Consider the following 19804-nt stretch of genomic DNA (forward strand, 5'->3'; position numbering starts at 1 on the left):
CTGGCTCTCCGCGTCTGAGAGAGAAGGACACGATCAGCTCCCACGCGACGATGCGTCATGACCAGTCTCGATGAACAGCGTTGACACGAAGCCTGTATAAGCGCGCGTGAAGCCCACGCTCCAGCCAGATTCAGCCAATTCCTAAACCAGGTTTAACGCAGTAAATCCACCCATTTTCTCGTGTTTACTTTGAACTCTCAACTGTCGCTGATTCAAACACGTTTTAAATCCTTCTTTAGACACTTGGATCTCCACCCCACTGCTGTCTTGGCTCAGTAAAACTCCCTGGTTATTCCATCGTTGGAACGTCCTGTTATTTATTTATTTATTATATTTATTATATCGATTGCACCAGGACGCTTGAAACTGATTTGTCAGCCTGAGCAAAGGAAAGCACCTGTATTATCAGAGTGTCTCTGGTGACGTCACTCTCCCCATTTGAATCCATTCATTTGCGCGCACCTGAAACGGTGTTGACTCGCGCTTATAGTCGCTTCACCCTCACTCACCAAGAGACTCTGGTTGGTTCTCTCAAGTCTTGTCGTGAACTCTCTCCTGGACACTTCCCAAAGCCCAATTCCAGCGGCAGGTCCGGCGCCACATCTTTCTTCAGGCCTAATGGACTGGAGATGCGCGGGCGTCCTCCTCCATCCTCTGCTCTGCAGGGACCAGACTAATCCGCCAGAAGGTGCGTTCCCTTCTCGCACCCTGTCAATTTTTATGCTAATAACGAGCGGATCATGACAAAAATGGCCAATCATGTACCTTAGATGGAGCTACTTTGAATACACGACTGCAGCAGAAGTTGCTCGTTCTGAGCGCCGCTGTCAGGAGCTAACAACCCGCGGAGGGAAGTCATTCCAGACGAGGCGACAGTCCCGCCGCGCGACAGCCGCTGTACATAAACATGAAGGAAGGAGCGAGTGCGGCCCTGGACCACTTCCACGCCACCTTCCTGGAGACGGGACCTCCTGATGGGCAACACTCTCCTCTGCTCTTTAATTGTTCCTGTTGGGACATCACCGCTATGTTAATTATCCAACATGTGAATTGTAAAATGGTGATTTTTTTTTCTTCTTCTTCCGTGAACTGAAGCGCCCAGGAAAAAAAAATCTTATTAAGTTATTATTTATTTTGTGTGACTTTATGAATGTCATTTGTTGAAACACTGGACGCCAGTGCGACAGAGGCACGCTGCACTCACTTCAGGATGGACGTTTTTTTCTGTATTTAAGATCAATATTCGTGTTTTTCTTCGTGGTTTTCTTTTTTTGTCTCATAAATTTCGAAAATACACGTTTTTCTCATGACCATCGTCATTTTCATAGAGGCAAGGTTTTTAATCGTGAGAAAATTTCTTTTTCCCTTAGATAACACTTTTAAAAGCCGTGAATTATCTGATCTAAATGTTTTACAAATTACTGCCTCACCAAAATTGAAATAAGTTACGTATAAAGCTGCTCGTTGACGGTTCTAAAATGAACAAACTTCGATTGTTATTGATTTGATCGACTTACTGACAAAAAGAAAAATATTTCAGAAAATGATGGCTAGGAAAATAATCCATATATTTCTATTTCCTCCTTTTTTCCTTTGAAATTTATTGTTCCAATTATTTATTTCATCCTCAAAATGTCCATTCCATTCAGCTCCATTTCTTCCTCAAGTGCAGGCAGCCTGCCTCACACTGCAACAATGATCCAAATTCAAAGTTTTTTTCTTTCTTTTTTTTAAAGCATTTCTTAACTTAAATGAGGCTGTTTTCTAGGACTGACTGGTGGAACAACAATGGGGTGTCTATATCTCTGTATTTAAAATATCATGGACTGTATGAATTTAAATATTTTAACTTGAAAAAAATGTGCAATATGAAATGTAAATCATGTTATTTATTGATCGTGTTTGTTCTTGGGAAAAACAATAAAAAAAATGTCTTTCCACATTCCTGCAGTTTCATTTAAAAAAAAAGAGAGAGAGAGAGAGAGAGGTGTGAGCTTTTGGGAATAGGAGTCCCACCACCCCAGGTCAGTCCTGCCCGATAATTTACCATTACTTCTGCATTAGCTCTAAATGATACAGGCTCACGCTGCCGTTAATTGCTCCTGGTTAAAATATGGCCTGCTGCAGAACGCACCCGCGGGACTCCAAGATAAGTTGCTCCAGAAAGAAGCGATGGGATTAGGGCGGCAAATACGGGGCGTGATGTACGAGCTTGTTGCTAACTCACAGCAAATAAAAGACAATTCCAGCTCGGGACGGAGAAATACTTCATCACCGCAGGAGTGTCTGTCACCGTCCCTGGGAATGGATCCGCTTTAACACGTATTTATCATAAAAACAAGGGCGCAAATTAAAACGTCCGGCGCCAGATCGCCACCCCAAGATGGATGCCGGCGCCAGGCCGTCCTATCAGGCCCGTTAATGGAGTGTGTTTTCAGGGTAATTGAAGTGCTTGTAGTAAATTGGGGGGGGGGTTTATAGAAAGGACATGAAAAGTGCTTTTGCTGACAGTCATGGCATCTTTGACATTGATTATCTGATCAGCGGCGTGTCATGCTAACCTCCAGTTCTCCATTACACACTGTTTACGAGCGTGTTGGGGCGCACGCCGCGCCGTGATTGATTGCCTTATTAACGCGTGCTCTTGTAAGTGTGACCGGACTGATTACGATGCATATGTTTAGAATAATGTTTCATTTAGCCCAGAGCCAGTAATGCGGGGTGACAGCTGCTGCTGAGAGAGGACACGCAAACACTCGGCTACAGGGAGCAAGAGGGGCCAAAACACATGGAGGGCGGATCCAGAGGAGTCCAGTCACAAGCTGTCAGAGGGCCGTGATGAGCCAGCTGACCCCGCGAGGGCGCTCAGCCCGCGGCCAGCCAGGAGACCTGGAGCCACTCCCAACTTTGCTTGACATGAAACAACCGTTCCACCAGTGGAGGGGAAGTGGCCTCAAGAAGGAAGTGGGCACCACTGAGCTTCCATACACAAACGTGCGAAGAGAAATATGGCTGGTGTCAATGGATTGGTTTCCTAAAATGTTCCTTAAAAATGAATGACATTGGATAAAACACAGAAGGAAGTTAAATTCTAACATAGTATATGCTTAAAATATATTGTTTATTTGGATAATATTTCATTCATAGAGAGTTTATCACAGAGAATATCTTGGAAACATATCTATGGATGAATCATGATAATATAAGACATAAAGGCAACATTTTTTCCAATATAATGTCAACCTCTGCTGCGACCTTAAGTGGCCCCAGGGCCACCCTTTGCCCACCTCTGCTTTGGATCAGAATCAGAATCAGAATCAGATTTATTGCCATGGTCAGTGGGGAGCCCACCAACTCGGAAAGTGTTTTAGAATAAAGTGCTGACAGAAAATAAAATAAAATAAAATAAAATAAAATAAAATAAAATAAAATAAAATAAAATAAAATAAAATAAAATAAAATAAAATAAAAACAAATTCAACACTCTGACAGTCGAGGGGAAGAAGCAGTTCCTGTGACAGGAGGTTCTGGTCTGGATGGACCGCAGCCTCCTGCCAGAGAGAAGAGGAAAGTCAGAGGGAAGAGGAACAAATATGGACAAAAGTCCATGTCCAGGATGAGAAGGGTCGGCTCTGATCCTACCTGCACGTCTCTGGGTTCTGGACACACAAAATCATTAAGAGGCTGCTGGTGCATTGGACCGACATAAGATCTGGAATAGCATTTTATAATAAAACACAAACATAAAGTGACTCTTATTGCAAGATTTCCTTCTTTGAAATTCTATGTTGCTTTGTAATTATTATTTTTAACACAAAATCAAGCAATAATTTTCTTATTAAAGACTTTTTTTTTTTTAACTGGATACTTTTGAGCTTACATTTTTTAAAATTATTATTATTTGTCTTTTTTGATTCAGCAAAATGGATCATTTCTGAAGCTTGCTGTTGAAACATTCGTTGAAAATTGTGATGATTTGTGTTCCAAGAGTAAAGAATAGAAAGAAGTAAAAAATATTAGTAAAGTATAAAACAGAATATTATTTTTCAATTAAGAATCAGATATGACACATCAGGTCACAGTTATTGAATAATCGGTACAAGTACAGTAGTCTCTCGCCAGATTAATAATTTAAAAAAATTATTTCTAATGGTGCAAGATGTTTCACTTGTCTTGGTTTTAATGAAATGAGCATTTTCCCAGCTAAAATAAAGAAATAAATGGATTCACATCTGGTCGGCGGTGACGGAACTGTAACCAGAGGGTTTACATATATTCTTCTACTTCAGATTCAGCAACAACACACTCAGAGAGATGCTGCAGGAGCAAGTTCAGCTTGAGCAAACTGGAAACATGCAGCAGAATTGACTTCACGCCGCACTGGCTGGAATCTCTGGCCTTTTGTTTCCAAAGTTATGGCTTTAATTTGATGACTTCAACGCCATGGTGAGGACGACGGTTGTCCCTGCAAAGCTAGTGACCACAGGAGAGAGCAGACGTCCGGCGGTCAGTGGAGAGCTTTGTCTTTTGGCTCAGCTCTTTCTTCCCAGGCAGGAAAGTGAACCCTGTGGAGTGTTAGAACATGAGATGGTCAGTCGGCCATCTTTCTTCCAATGTGAACCGATTTAAAGACCAAAGTGAAGGACATATGTTGCAGGATGTCTGGGACTAAACTGAAAGATCAAACTTATCTCAGTGAGTTTTAGCAAAATATTGTGTTGAATTTGAAGAAACTGCGACTCCAAACAAACACCCCCCGATCAGGCTGACGGAAGCCGCCGTTCTGCTCTGGTTCTCTCCAATCATCGCTCGCCGTTCACGTATTAGGTGGCATTAATTCAACTATAGCTCATTAAGACTGAACGAAACGGTTAAATTAACTTATCAAGCCATAATCATGATGAACGAGCTCCTAATTCACACACAAGCTGGCCAATTTGTGACGGAGCGCCGTTTGATGGCTCCCAAATAACACAGCAGGTCATCCCCTCCATCAATTACAGCACCAGCGGTCATATGGAAAATCTTTGCTTTTTTCATGCAGATGTATGGAAACGTGTTTCAATTAGCTTTGGACATTGCTCTGATTAGTTTAAAGGACTGAGGCGGAGGTGGTGAGCACGTGGGGGGGAGGGGGAGCGGGGCGAATCAGAGGCAAAGGAGACGGAGAGCTGCGGGAGAGTGCTTGTCTTTGTTGCTGCTTAACTGTTTCTGGGGACACGATGCTGAGAGGTGGACGTCTGTTGCGAGTGTTGATCCGTCGAGGACCAATGAGATGTTCGCACAACACTGAGACACAATAGACGGTGCAGCCGTGGGTGAGTTCGCTATAAAGAGGGCTCGGCGAGGTGAGCTCAACGTCCGGCTCTGGGGCCATTTGAGGACGGTGACTAGGTTACATGCGGCCCACAGCCTCTGCCACTTGCCCATGTCCTACATCCACTCACTACTGGGACCGTTTTTCATCCGTCAGTGAGCATGGTCACATGACGGTCCAGAAAAATTATGGGGTTAGTCGTAAGTTCCGACTTTTAAAATGCATGTAAATTGCTTGGTCCGACTATAAGAGACAAATTCCAATTTCTGCAGCTAATAGCGTGACTGAGCTAGCATGTAGCCATTTAGCTTGTCTACGATCCGACTGCCCAAGCTTCGTCTAAGCAACAGAAGTAAACAAACTGCACCTCTGAGGTGAAGATACACAGACAATACACCTGTTGTGTGTAACTTCCTCAGTCATTGTCAATGTCAATATGAAACAAACCTGACGTCAGCTGTGTCGTCACTCGCGATGGCGCTAATCTGCAGATGTGTAGATTTGTCTTCCACTTCCTTCACACAGGTGGTTTTGAACGTTAGTTTGCACCACACAACAACGTCTGACATTTTGATTTCCCAACTCAGATGTCTGAAGACCTACAGAGATGAGCTACGAAGTGGGAATGCTAATTCCACAGCACTGACACCTTTGCGCTGTCCAGGTCCAACATGGATCCCTAAACCATCACCTATTCCCGGGACCGTCCTTTCACCACTTGATCGAAGACACTTTGCTCATCTTCCCAGTCGCCCCCTTGTGTCAGCATTTGGATCCGGATGAGACAGGACTGAAGAATGATGAAGAAGCTCAAGTATCTTCAGGTTTTATCCAGGAGGGAAGGATTGACTAGACTAGACTAGTAAATGTGAATGCTTGAGTAATACATTTATTTTTATTCTAAAAGCATTGGATTTGGACAGTTAAAACAAAAACGTTATTCTGGGATTTATTTTTCCGGAAGAAACAGGTTCGCTTAGGAAGTGATATTTTGTAAAACTACTGAGCTTCAGTGTGCGACGACCAAGAGTTGTAGCTGGTTGTTGAAATACTCTTCACAGTATATTGACTGTTTAAGGTGAAATTGTGAAGCTCATCCATGAGCGTGAGGCTGACGGCACATGTCTGACACATAATTTCTATTTTGGTCAACCGATTAGTTTGGAAAGTTCCCCTCTGAAACTTTCTTTGTCTCATTGAGATTCCTGCTCCAGACGTGCGGCGCTCTCTCTAATTTAAAGCTGTCAGAATTCCCCTAAATGGGTCAGCTTCGTTCGGAATCTCAATCCCTTCGGAGGTTGCGTCAGACTGGCTCCCACTGCAGGTGTGAATATGAAAGTGACTGCTGTTTTTATCACTTCACTCATGTTGCATTAAAAGTCCACGCTTTTCCTTCATTACCAGTTTTTTTCCTTCTTCACCGGGAGTAAATATTTTCCAGCATAAATCAGATGTGCCGTTATTCCTTTATGAGTCTGCTCCCCGGGAGAGTTCTGATTTCACGTCTCAGATGGCTCGCAGGAGCGGGAATTATTATTATTGCATTATTCAGCAGCGGTGACAGGTGTAGTCAACATGCAGGCTCTCAGGAATATGAATGCTTTAGCGGGTTAATGAACTAATACGGATAGAACTCCTGTTAAAGCGGAGGCTCCAGCCGACTGTTTTTGAAGAGAAACACCTGAAGGCTAATTGGCGCATGAAGAAAACCACGATCATCAAATGAAAGATCTTTCAGACTGGGACTAGAGGCACCAATATTTCCGTGTGATGATGTGTCCAAGGTCTGTCCCGGGGGCCATTAGTGACCATACAATTACCACTGGTGGCTTATGGGCCCCAGCAAACATAGAGCGGATGGAAGCACGAAATAAAATCTCAGTTCAATACGTGAGAGTTTTTAATTGTGTTCTAAGCTAGTGAACTTTTGAATAAGATAACGGCTGGTGTTGTTTAACTATGATACTGCCTTCTACCCTGTGCACACAGTCCAGATTCTTGAGGGTGTACAGGTCATTTAAGAGGTGATAAACACATACCAATAGACCAGGGGTCTTCAACATCGGCTGAGGTGGTACAGGTTTTATTCGACTAATACACAAAGGTGAACACATCTGGTGTAATCGAAACTACTGAGCCACCTGTATTTTGACAACAGAAGTGGCTCCTAATTCCATATATTTGTTCAAAAAAAAAAAAAAAAACTACCAGTAAATATGCATGGTTGTTGCATGGTATTTAAACTTGCCACTAGCTGATGGCCTATGTCCCCTCACTAATGTGACGGTTTTTCAAGTTCGGACTTTTAAAATGCATGTAAATAGCTTAGTCCGACTACAGGAGACAAATTCCAATTTCTCTACACAACAGGGATAATGCGGCTAATAGCATGACTAAGCTAGCATGTAGCCATTTAGCTCGTCTACGATCCGACTGCCGAAGCTTCGTCTAAGCAACGGAAGGAAACAAACTGCTCCTCAGAGGTGAAGACGGCAATAAACACACAATACACCATCTAGAACATTGGCTGTGTGTGTAACTTCCTCAGTCATTGTCAATGTCAATATGAAACAAACCTGACGTCAGCTGTGTCGTCACTGGCGATGGCGCTAATCTACAGATGTGTAGATGAACCTTCAACTTCCTTGACAAAGGCAGTTTTGAACTTACAAGAACACGACATGCACGCAATAAACACATAATGTACACAAGTTGGCTGACCTGCACGTAAACAGGAAGTAGAAGTTTTCAATCAATAATAATACTATTACAATAATAATAAATACGAAACAATACAATACAGAAAAACACATCCTGTGAATTTGTGTTTCCCCTACATCCAGCGGGTTTCCTTGATCGTTGCTTATATCTGGACGAGGCCCGCGTGAGAATAGATTTCATGGATGTCACAGTCTTCTTTTCCGAGTCGGATAACTGGGCTGTGGCGTCATTCCCAGCTCTGACTTCAGGAGATACCAGAACAAGACGTGGGACAGTCACACCCTGTTGTCACTTGATCGACAGATAGGACCATCAGCTGTCAATAAAAGTCCTTTCTTTAAGGTTTGTGTCCGTGTACAAATGAACTCATCATGAAGAAAAGCATTGAGCATGAGGAGGAAGCAAATGTTCTCTAACCTCAAGGTTCTGTACAAGGCAGATTCTCTTTGCACAAGTTAATGTGCATTTAAATGTGACGGTTTGGAAGCAGATCGGGCCCCACCAAAGGCCCCGGGGCCGCCACTTGAACATGTGTTGCTTTGCTCTGTGTCTTCACCTCAAAAAGCTTCAGTATCACTGATGAGGCAACAACAGCTTGTGAACTAGTGGAGGAGAACCGAAGTCGTCTTTCGGTGTTGACGTGTTGTTGACACCTTTCAAGTCTTTTTTACACCATCAAACTTGGGTGGACCAGAGCGCACACGACAGTAGCAGACGGTTGTGGCCGCTCCTTCACTTGAGCAGCCTCGGTTCTGATTCGGGTCCGGCTCGGCGGACACTCCCCCTCCTTCACTCAGGAACGGCACTCCGGGCTGCAGCCTGTTGAAACCAGTCGCCGCGTCACCAAGGTATTTATGACTCCGTGGCTCTACTTTCTTAAACCCAAATATCCAGTCGTGTTCAGCGTGTTGTGCTTATTACGTGTCGCTCGTTCCAAAGTGGAACTGCCAACTCTGTGCAGCACGTTAGCTTCGGTGGCTAGTTGGCGTTAGCTAGTTTGATACGGCTTACGCGTCAGCGGAGTGGTTTAAGGATTTATATTGAGGCATTTAGGGAGCGATATACGGCTCTTGACTTCGCCTTCAAGCAGTCGATGTGAGTGGGAGTCGCGTTTGTTCATTGTAAAACTTTTCCGAACTAGTTAGCAGCGGAACTTGCGCAGGCGTCACGGGCGTGTGTGGCGTTAGCCTGCAGAGCTACACGTCTTTGCTTTGTTTTTATCCGCCTGCTTTGATCTGTGATGCATAACGTCTCATCGTTTTGTCAACAGGTGGTACAGTTTTGAGGGGAGTCTCCCTCGCATCGACCATGGGGGCTGTGATCTCTCGGTGGAGGGTGTGTATTCGCCTGGTTGTGTGTCTCTTTCTAACATATGTTGAAGTGCAATATTGTTAGAAAATGAAGTTAAACGGCTTCCGCATGTGTCGGTGGCTTTGTTTCATATCGACGCCTCATAAACAAGTGTCACGGCAGCGTTGATGATCTAAAGAGGAACATGTTTGGACCTCTGATCTGAATTCACTCACTGATTCAAGTCTTTGACTTGCAGGCCAAGCCGTCCACTGTTGACCTGCTGGAAGGAATCGAGAAGGTGCGCCTGGTGCTCATTGTTACATGTCATGAGGGAGTGTGTCATGAGTAGTTTAGCCAGATTTAGACTGATGTATATGATGTTTGGAGCCCACTCAATGTTCTATTGGGATCATGTGTGTTGTCTTAGAGTAAGACAAAGTCCTTATTCATAACGTATTTAAGTTAGAATCTCTTGATTTCAACATGAACATTTTCAAAAACCTGCCTCACTGTGGCACTGGCTTTGGCCTCTGCTTGCCTGAGAACATGAGACTTTTCTATTTTGGAAGGAGGCGGAGTCGAATTGAACTGCGCAAATCTGTTGGACAAAAAGTGCAAACACCACAATGAAAGAACTTATGATGAAACGTCCCAACTGAAAGTGTGTGATTCTTGGTGCTTATAATTTTACATAGCTACGATCTTAAACTTCAGTTGCATAGCCAACTTGAAAGTTGACCCAGGGTTTGTGTCTCATCACAGCCGTTCATGAAAGGTTAGTGGTGGCAATGTGTGCCGTCCGTTTCCAGCGTTGACTGATAGAGCTTTAGCGCTTGACAACAGTTAAGCTAGTGTTGTGCTATTTCCAGCCGCTGTCCTTGGAGACGTCGCCTGTACACATGCACTGAAGAGGTCAGGTGGCAGTGAAATATGGAACCGTGGTGCTCGGCATTTTCGGACCTCATGCTAGTGGTCATGTAAACCCTGATTTGAGGCACCTGTTTAGCTATGTTTGCAAGGATATGATTTAAAAAAAATAGTTGTGTTATTAATGTTTTATGAAATGATTCTGTACAGTATTAAACAGCAGAGTGTACCACACGTGTTATGATGTCTGAATATTAATTTGCTCTTACCTAGATAGCTAAATGAGATCAGAGTTCCTGTGAAATGAAGGTGATAAGGTCGTATGTTTAAATGCAGAACATGGTGGATGACAGGAGCAAGTCAGTTATGTGTGTATGAATTGTCCGTGTCGCCTCCTCAGGACATCCAGGCTCTGGAGGAATACAGTGAAAAGAATCAACGGCAGCTGAAAATATGGCTGGGCCGACTCCTGCTGTACTCCTCGCTCCTCTACCTGTTCACCTGTGTGGTGGTTTATTTCTGGTACCTGCCCGAGCAGTTAATGGGCCGACTCATTCTTTGTCTTCCGTTGCTGGTCTTTCCACTGCTGTAAGTGTCGGTGGAAGACTCCTCAGCTTTCGGTCCAATTATTCTTGTAATCGCTGCCTCTTTTCCCAACAGAGTGTGGTTGTTGCGCAAAGCCCTGATCATCATTTTCTCTCGGAGAACTGAGAAGAACAGTAAGATTTGTGATGTTTACTGCTGATGTGGACGTCAACCTAACACTGCTCTCTTGATGTTTAAGATGACAAACTGGAAGATCTCAAGGCACAGAAAAGGAAAATAGTAAGTTGTAATTTCTTTTTTTTAGCAAGCTGTAGCACATACAACAATGTAGCTATTCAGTTGTTACATTTGTGACAGGCCACATTGCTGCATTTAAACAAGCCCAGCTGCAAATACAGAGACTGATGTAGTTACTACTTCGCACAAGCAGGTAGCGGACACCTATAACTTTCATCTGAGCAGCATTTGTGAGCTTGTTACAATTGAAGTTTGAAGTATTTGGGGCTTGATACATGCCTGTGAGGTTGAGAAGATGAGGGAGGTTGTACTTTTGTAATGGACACTTTATCAATCTCACAGAGAGAAATTCACTTTACTAGTGAATAACAAAGGATAATAGGTGTCACCATATTTTCGGAGAGTAACGTAGAACAAGAGAGCGAATTTGACTGAGTCGTATTCTGGAGATGAGTGTTAATATTTTGAAGACTGAAAGCGATGAGGAAGCAGGGCCCTTCCACCATACATTGTTCTGTGACGGAAGCATGGACAAAACAGTGGTGGAAGAAGCGCGACTGAGGGGGAGAAAAACCCGGTAGAAATCGTGTTCACGTCCCCACCCACCCAGCCAGAAGGCTATCAGTGTACATCTGTAAAAGTTATGTCACTGACAATGGCTGCCACCTGGTGACGTCATAATAAACACATTAGATGAGGGACTTTACTCCCGTCCCCAACTCTAGGTCATTTCTCATTTACACTGTAATTCCATTTCTTAAGAGTTTTCAGGCTACAAACACATATTAAAGTTGAGTATTTCATTGAAAAATCTGTCGCCTAAAGGGTTAAAAAGATGAAAATTTGCAGCTGGATTTGCTTCTTTATTGCACCAAAAGTTAATCTATTTGATATTTAAACAAAAATGTTACCATTATGAAGTTAATTTCATTAATATCAAGGGTTTCATTTGCACTGCAGAGTCACCCTGCGTGGTTGGAGTGTAAATGTTCTCAAGTCGCGGCTGAAATTCCAATATATCTCTCTAAATGGGTGTTAATTTTCAGCGTCGTTCAGGTTTATTCTCTGAATCAGCTCCTCTTTGAACACACTAATCTGCAAACTGCGCTTCAATTTGAATTTTTAATGGCTCCAACTTCTCCGCGTGGAATTGCTTTTATTATTCCGCAGCAGTTCGTAGCGGCAAACGTGCGAGTTTGGGATGTGTGCAGATGGCGTTTGATTGGTACAATGAGTTAACCCAGTGAAGAGCCTCGCTAATGTCTCTTTAATTAATAGCATTTAGAGCGGGAAAGAAATAAATCTGAGAAATTGCTTGTCACCCTCTGTCAAGTCTAATAAGTTCCAATAATTAGGGCTGATGGATTTTCACACTCTTCATTATCGAAGTAGTGAATGTAATTATTCTTCATATTAAATGCAAACATTTAGAAGTGTTTGCTGCTTATTTTTATATGAAGATGTACAGTCGAACTCATGTCCTCAGTCACTTGTAATGTCACGCTAGGTGTTGCTAAGTGCGTGTTTAGTTTGTCATTCCAATCTTTTTTTTTCATCTGATAAGGCAAACTTGAAACCTAATGAAGGGTGTTGTGAGGGAGAGCGTTCAGGAAGTGGCTGGGGCTTTGAAATAACCGGGAACATGCTGGAGAGGTCAAGTCCATCCAGTTGACCGGCAAAGACCCAATGAAGTTTTTTAATAGATAAGCCATGTATGGTGGCAGTAGTGAGTCAGTGAATTGACTTGACAGCTGCAAATCTGTGATAGTTACCAACTATGGAGAAGTTCTTGAGAAGAAAAATTGATAAAGTGATGCCCACCCAATAGTGAAAACAGTTCATGTGAGCACCTGTTGAAGCAGTTTTGAATAGAGTAGAACTAGAATATTTTATGGTGATACTTTCATTTACACCTTTCTTCTATCTTCTTTGGAGTTTAAATAAGATATTATTTTTATTATTTTTATTTTATGATATTTAGACACGGTTTTATTATATTCATTTTATTCATAATTTTATTCAGTTTGCCCAATATTCTCAACAGTTTGCATCAAGTGTATTTTTTTTCTTTAGTCAATTTGATGAATATGACCTGGTTCTGCTGCTGGTTGAACTTTTCGATGACAAATATCTTTGTGATGATCACATGGTTTCATGTCATTTCACAAGGTTTTGGTTTGTTTATGTGTAAGTAGATTAAATATGGTTGTTTGTCACACATGAAATCAAGAGGAACAAATCAGAAAAGCTTCAGAACCCCTGCTCTAGAAAGGTTCCACAGAGCGTGAGCTTGACTGTCAGTGTGCCTTGGTTGTTTTGGAGAAGATGCTGAGATGGAGTGTCACTTCCAGGACTACCTTGAAGTGCCGCCGCACAACAATACTAACTTTACTTGCTCTTCTGAGAGGCAAGTACGACACACTTGACGATAGTCACTCTTCACTCCAGCACGTCCAAACAGAAAGAAAGCAAGAGATTCTTCTCTTAAACTCTGGCTCATGTTAGCAAGCCAAAGCAAAGGCTCACAACACTGTCATATTACACTGCCACAATTGAAGCCTGGGGAGTCAGAACTAGAACATTGGTGCTGACAATGTCCACCTGCAACATGCATGTGATTATCACATTGACCCGTTCAAGTGGCGCCCCCCCCAGGTTCAGATTGCTGTAGATGGGACTGAGAAGTTCAGGGCCACTATTAAGAACATGTTTTTTTTGTTTTCAGCTTGAGGAAGTAATGGAGACAGAAACGTATAAAAACGCCAAGATGATTCTGGAAAGATTTGACCCTGACTCAAAGAAAAAAATGGTGAGCTGATTTTTAAATATTTCTCTGCATGCATTATATACTCTGCTGCATTCTCCTGTTCTTGTGTCTCCTCGTCCTCATTTCTCTTCTCCTCTTCGTCCTCTGCTCTGCTTCCCCTTCCTTATATCTTCCTCTCATTTCTAACTTCTTTTTCCATCTTTTGTCTCCGCTTCCTTCCGATTGTCTCCTCATTTTCCTTCTTCTCTTCATCCTCTTCACCTTCCTTCTGCTTCCCTTCATTTTTGTCTCATCTTCCTCTCTTTTTCCTCTGCACTTCCTTCACATCTTCTAACTTAATTTTCCTTCTTTTTCCGTCTTTTGTCTACTCTTCCTTAGTGTCTCCTTGTCATTTTCCTTCTTCTCTTCATCCTCTTTCTTCTCCTCTTCCCTGTCCTTCCTTCTGCTTCTCTTCATTATCTTCCTCTGTTCTTCCTTCACATCTTCTAACTTCTTTTTCCGTCTGTTGTCTCCTCTTCCTTCTTATTGTAAGAAAAAAATGGTGAGTTGATTCTCTGAAGTATGTCTCCTCCGGAGCTGTCTACAGTGTCGTCTTCCTTTCAGGAGCTGGAGTCTACTCCTCTCGGTCCTCAGTCCTCCCCCAGACCTGGGCAAGGTAATGGCTGGAGGTCCTCCCTCTGCTGTGGCCTTCACTCACTGCCACGTTTCCTGTGTTAGAGCTCCGTCAGCGGAATGTCACCCCAAAAGCCCCCCTGGTGGCGGTGCATCCGGCAGGCGGTAGCGCGGCCCGTCCTCCGCTGGCCGCCGGGCCAAACTACCCCGGACGATCTTCCCACTCTGCTCCTGGTGGACCCCCAGAGAGAAGCCTGTCTGCTCTGGCTGCTCAGCAGAGCTTGATGAGGAAGCCTGTGCCCCCTGGAACACCTGTTCCTGCAGTCGGTGAGTTACCTGCACACAGGGGGACCACATCATAATGTGCTCGATTAAGGTGTGATTTACTCTTCCTGGCTCCTCGTCCCCAGTCGGCCCCGACTCGGCGGCGCGTGTGTGCGTGGACCAGGGGGGTCTATATGTAATGTGCAATTATAGCAACGTGGCTTGACTTGCTGGAAGATTAAACCTTCCTCAGACTCTAGTGCAACTCTGAATGTAATGATCACGAGTGTAATCATTTTTAAGACCCGGCTAAAAACTTTCACGCCGGGGGTTTTGTTTTTGCAAAAGGACATCTGCGAGTGGCTGGAAAAAAAAAAAGTCTGAAACTATTTCACTTCTCTAAATGCTCTGTAAATGAGGCAGCGTGAACAGTAAAAGAAATAAAGCTGGGAGAGGACGCTGCCAACTGTGAGCGGCGGCGGTGGCGGCAGCGGCGGCGGCGCAGGATTACATTAGCCATGATGAATTAGCCAGACCTGTACTTGTTCTCTGGGCAGTGGTGCTGGAATCTCACTAAGTGTCTGTTAATGCTCAGTGAAATTGCCTTTGGCGCTGGCAACACCTCGCAAATGGTTGACATGACTCGGCATCACCTGCTCCTGTCGGAGATGGTGGAAAGTGAAGAGCCACTTGATACAGAGAGTCACCGCAGAGTTTCCATATGTTGCTAGATTAATAAGCAGCAGGACGCAGAGGCGCTGCCAAGTCTGGCAGAAATGACCAGTCATCGTCCTATCATCGCTCTTGATGTTAGATGATATTAATTAGCACTCGCCGACCCGGCGGGGATTCTGCACGTGCTCTGCAAGTCGATCCGGCGCGGAGTCATGAAGAGCTTCTGATGACTTGTCTGGTGGGGAACAGGGATGCACCCTCCCGGTCCTCCTCTGGCCAGGCCCGTGCTCCCCAGGGAGAGAGGCGCCATGGACAAAGTCATCGAGTATCTGGTTGGAGATGGTCCTTCAAACAGGTCTGTGGTGCACCTTTGTTCCTCCGTCTTTTCCTCTGATGCATTCTCCTGTTCTTGTGTCTTCCATCCTCTTTTCATCTCCTCCCTTCCTTCTACCTTCCTCTGCGCTCCCTCCCGTTTTTGTCTCCTTTCTTCTTATTGTCTCCTTCTCATTGTCCTTCTCTTCATCCTCTCCCCCTTCCTTCTGTTTCTCCTAATTATCTTCCTCTGCTCTTCCTTCACATCTTCTAACTTCTTTTTCCACCTATGTCTCCTCTTCCTTCTAATTGTCTCCTCCTCATTTTTCTTCTTCTCTTCATCCCCTTTTTCTCCTCTTCCAGTTCCTCCAGCTTCTCTTCATTTACGTCTCATCTTCCTCTTTTTCCGCGTCTCTTCCTTCACACCTTTTAACTTTTTTCCTTCTTTTTCCACCTTTTGTGTCCTCTCCCTTCTTATTGTCTCTTCTCTCCGTCCCCTTTCTTCTCCTCTTCCCCTCCCTTCTTTCTGCTACTCTTCATTATCTTCCTCTGCTCTTCCTTCACATCTTCTAACTTCTCTTTTTCCTCCTCCTGGTTCTCATATTCTCGTCTCCTCCTCCTTCTCTTCCTGCTATTCTTCTTCCTCCTCATTCTCTTCCTCCTTTACCCCTCTTCTCTCGCTCTCCTCCCTTTCTCTACCCCTCACCTCTCACTTCCCTGGTTGACTTCCCTTTTCTTTGTATCTCCATCTATAACACTCCCTGTCCTCTCCACGTGTATTTAAATCTCTGTCATTATTTCTGCTCAGATTGGGGTCACATGATCAAAGGTTCTGTATCTATACCCTGCTCCTCTAATGCTCCTCAACAAACACAGTTTACAGTTTGAAATGACTGCTGGTGCCAGGCCTCCGTCAGAAAAAGGCCTGGCTCAGCTAATGCAGATGATTTCACTCCTGCTCTCTTTGTCTCTTCCTCTTCTCAGATTCGCTCTGATTTGTCAGCAGTGTCTGTCCCACAATGGCATGGCGTTAAAAGAGGAATTTGAATTCATTGGTAAGAGACGTGAGACTCTGTCAGTCTCAATCACACTCTGTGTATTTATTTATTCACCCTCCAACACTTGGCAGCTCAGTAAATCACGCTGCTGTTAAACGCTGCGCCATCACCGACCTCTGTAAGCAAATTGCAGATTGAATATGTAAACCAGAGTCGTACATCAGTCTTAAAGCGCTGGGGCTTCTCTGTCCAGGCTTCATATTGATGTCCGCTCATCCAAGTCTGACACTGTCAGTGAGTGGAGGTGAATGCATGATGCCGTGTCGTTTCAGCCTTTCGCTGTGCGTACTGCTACTTCCTGAACCCCGCCAGGAAGATCAGACCTCAAGCGCCCCGACTGCCGGAGGTGAGCGCTGAGCTGAAGGTGCCCACGTCTGACGGGCCGCCCGTGTCTTCTGGCTCTGAGGCGGAGGCTGACTGCTCCATCATAGGTATCGTGTTAGATCCGGAGGGCGAGTGATGGGGCTAGGACTGAGGTCCGTCGGGGTGAAGAAGGCCACGAGTCCGGTTCCTCACCTGGACGGTCCTCACGTCTTTTGTGTCATCGCCTTCTATTGGTCTTGTCTCGTCCTCCTTCCAAAGTTTCATGACGCTTCATCCCTCCATTCACAGAGAACAGAAAGACGGCCGACGTGTCGGCCGTCGCTGGCCCCCAGGAACCCGAGACTCCGACAACTGAACAGCACTCCGACAGCCAAAACACTCCAGAGTCTCAGGAACCGTCCTCGGAGAAGCTGGACGGCGAGCAGGATCTGTCCGCCATGGAGGTGGAGTAGCGGCATCATCATGTCAGGAACTATCTCAAGCCGTCGCCGTGAGTTGAAGCAGCCCTCAGCTTGCAGAGTCGCTTTTATAGGATCGGCTGTAGCCAAGAGTCGTAAGGTCACAAGGTCGTTGTTCTCTTCTTCTCTGTGCTATATTTTGGGGGCGCTGCTGCAGGAACAGACAAAACCTTGTATTTATTGAAGATTATTTATGCATATCTGAGACGGCGGCGCCACATGTTTACACAGCCATAGTAGCAAAAGACAAACAGTATTTATTGGCTCAAAGCAGAGGTCTGTCGGTACTGAGCTCCCGCCTGAAGTGCCTTTTTATATTTGAAATCTCTGAGTTTACACAACTGTTTTACATGTGGACGAGTCTTAAGCGTGTCAGTGCATCTTCTGTGTAAATATCTAATAAACTTGGAAGAATACTGGCGCACGTTTGCTTTGTTCACCACATCAAGGAAGTGAAGTTACAAAATAGTGGTTCAAAATAAACTTTTTTCGTTGTCGACTAATCTATTCGTTATTTTTCGATTAGTCGGCTAATCTCGATCACCTTTCTTTGGACCTATTTTGAATTTCTGTTTCACCTAAAGTTGCTTAAATCATCTCACTGTCATACTGCGACACCATGCATTATTAAGCAAGTAGATTAAAATAATGACTTTTATTAATTAAACCTGTGAAGCATGAAACACTTGACAGAGAGCTCCAGTTCTTTAAAACCGAGGTCTTTATTGGCCCTTGAGCAGAATTTAAAACCATCACTATATGGATCCCATAGAAAATATCTGATCAACATCCACATTGAAAAGTCTTACTTGAATAATAATCTAAAACGATGTGTTCACTGTAGCTGCCTAGTTCAGTTCTGGTTATCATGAGGAGGAGAGACACGAGGACACTTCACTAGATCACTGTAAGAAAATAAATCACTCCAGTAGCGCAGATGTGACGTGCGCGACATCATTCAAAACAAATCCATCTCCTCTTACAAGTTAGCTCCGTGCTAATCGACATGCTAGCTGTTAGCTGGAGGGTGTGTGGCGTCACAGACCAAACATGTAACACTCTTTCACAGATTTTGACGTCGACAAACTTTTGTTGTCGATGTTATCGATGACGTCACCTAATAGTTGCAGCCCTAGTTCAAAACGTATTGGCGCGAGTGAAACTTCAGATCGTCTTGAATCTAGATGCGTTCATGTTGACACCGACGCGAGAGCACATGTAGAACTGTGTTCTTGTTCAGCTTTAATTTTTTGTTCTTGTTTTTCTTCTGGTTCCTATGCTTCATTTTCTTGTTCCTTTTGTTCTCCTCTCTCCTATATCCGTGTACAAAGATCTTCACGTCAGCCTCATAAAGTGACCCGAGAGGCTGGATTTGGCCCCCAGGCCTTGAGTTTGACACTCATATCCTGCTGCCGCTGTGACGTCACGGTCGTCTCCACCCTGTCTGCACTCTCTTCTTCTCCTCCCGATCACTGCCCATCGCTGTGAGGGCCGACCTTCTTCACCCCTCCTCCCCCCTGAGTCCGACGTCGTTCCTGCTCGATCAGCGTTTTGCAGCCGGGCTCATTCGCGGTGGAAAGACAAGCGCAGCCCCTGATCCGCCATGATGGAAGCCGCCCAGGCGTTTGTGTCGTCCTGGTGCGAATCAACATTTAAACAGTCTGTTCTCATTAGCCGACCAATTTTCCTCTGTGATGATTTTATTTTGGCCCATTGATCATTTCAGACAGCCGAACATAATGGCGGCGACCCGCCGCCCGGCCGCTCTCGATTGCTTGACCCTCTTCATTTGCAAGATGGCGGCGGCGAGAGTTGCTGATGTGACCCCGCTCCTCCTCCAGCTGCACTGTAAGTGTTGTTGCCAGGAGGACGGCCCACGTGTCGGCTGGGTTTTGATAATGTATGTTTACAGAGACGCGACCTCCGGGGCCTCGTAATGCATCACTGTGACACCGACAGTAACGGCTGATTCCACCGCGTGCTGCTGGCGGAGCTTGACCTCTGACAGGAGCCAAACAGGGAAAAGAATGGGACATCAATAGGACGAGGGTGGGCGGCGCTCACTGCTCTCATGTGACGTCGGTTCCGTCCTCCATCTTTATGGTGCGCTGCATCTTGTCGCTCTAATATGAAGTCGATAATTCATTCGTAGCGTGATCGAACCGCATCAGATTATGAATCGAGACGAAGGTGAGTGGTTCAAATCCAGCAAGTCAATCTGCATCCCCTGTTCTCCCTCTGCCTCAGTGGGTTTCCTCTGGCACTCTGGTTTCCTCCTAATGTCCAAAAACATACAGATTATTGGGGAGCTCTCAGACACCGAATCAGGGACAAATATGAACTATTATTTTTT

At 44.7% G+C, this 19804-nt stretch overlaps 1 protein-coding gene across 2 annotated transcripts; it reads left to right on the top strand.

Moving 5' to 3' along the window:
- Positions 1-8704: 8704 nt before the first annotated feature.
- lnpa (limb and neural patterns a) lies at positions 8705-17915 on the top strand. 2 transcript variants are annotated; one of them, XM_053877763.1, is made up of 13 exons: positions 8705-8886; positions 9309-9373; positions 9588-9629; positions 10599-10786; positions 10859-10917; positions 10983-11023; positions 13707-13790; positions 14352-14403; positions 14466-14687; positions 15549-15654; positions 16596-16666; positions 16942-17100; positions 17282-17914. In XM_053877763.1, exons 2-13 carry the CDS (start codon positions 9347-9349, stop codon positions 17443-17445), a joined length of 1215 nt encoding a protein of 404 aa, XP_053733738.1. In that variant the 5' UTR covers positions 8705-8886; positions 9309-9346; the 3' UTR covers positions 17446-17914. The 2 variants fall into 2 exon arrangements, with proteins under 2 accessions (XP_053733738.1, XP_053733739.1); XM_053877764.1 differs by lacking the exon at positions 8705-8886 and adding an exon at positions 8926-9133 and having other exon boundaries at positions 17282-17915.
- The last annotated feature ends 1889 nt before the right edge of the window (positions 17916-19804 follow it).

This window comes from Synchiropus splendidus, chromosome 10 (genome assembly GCF_027744825.2).
Source record: "Synchiropus splendidus isolate RoL2022-P1 chromosome 10, RoL_Sspl_1.0, whole genome shotgun sequence".
Lineage (NCBI taxonomy): Eukaryota > Metazoa > Chordata > Actinopteri > Syngnathiformes > Callionymidae > Synchiropus > Synchiropus splendidus.

Excerpts from the sequence above, each read along its gene's own strand:
- lnpa (XM_053877763.1), top strand. The coding sequence starts at position 9,347 with ATGGGGGCTGTGATCTCTCGGTGGAGG. Across the intron at positions 14,688-15,548 it reads AACACCTGTTCCTGCAGTCG|GGATGCACCCTCCCGGTCCT; the intron begins GTGAGTTACCTG and ends GGTGGGGAACAG. Across the intron at positions 16,667-16,941 it reads AGAGGAATTTGAATTCATTG|CCTTTCGCTGTGCGTACTGC; the intron begins GTAAGAGACGTG and ends GTGTCGTTTCAG.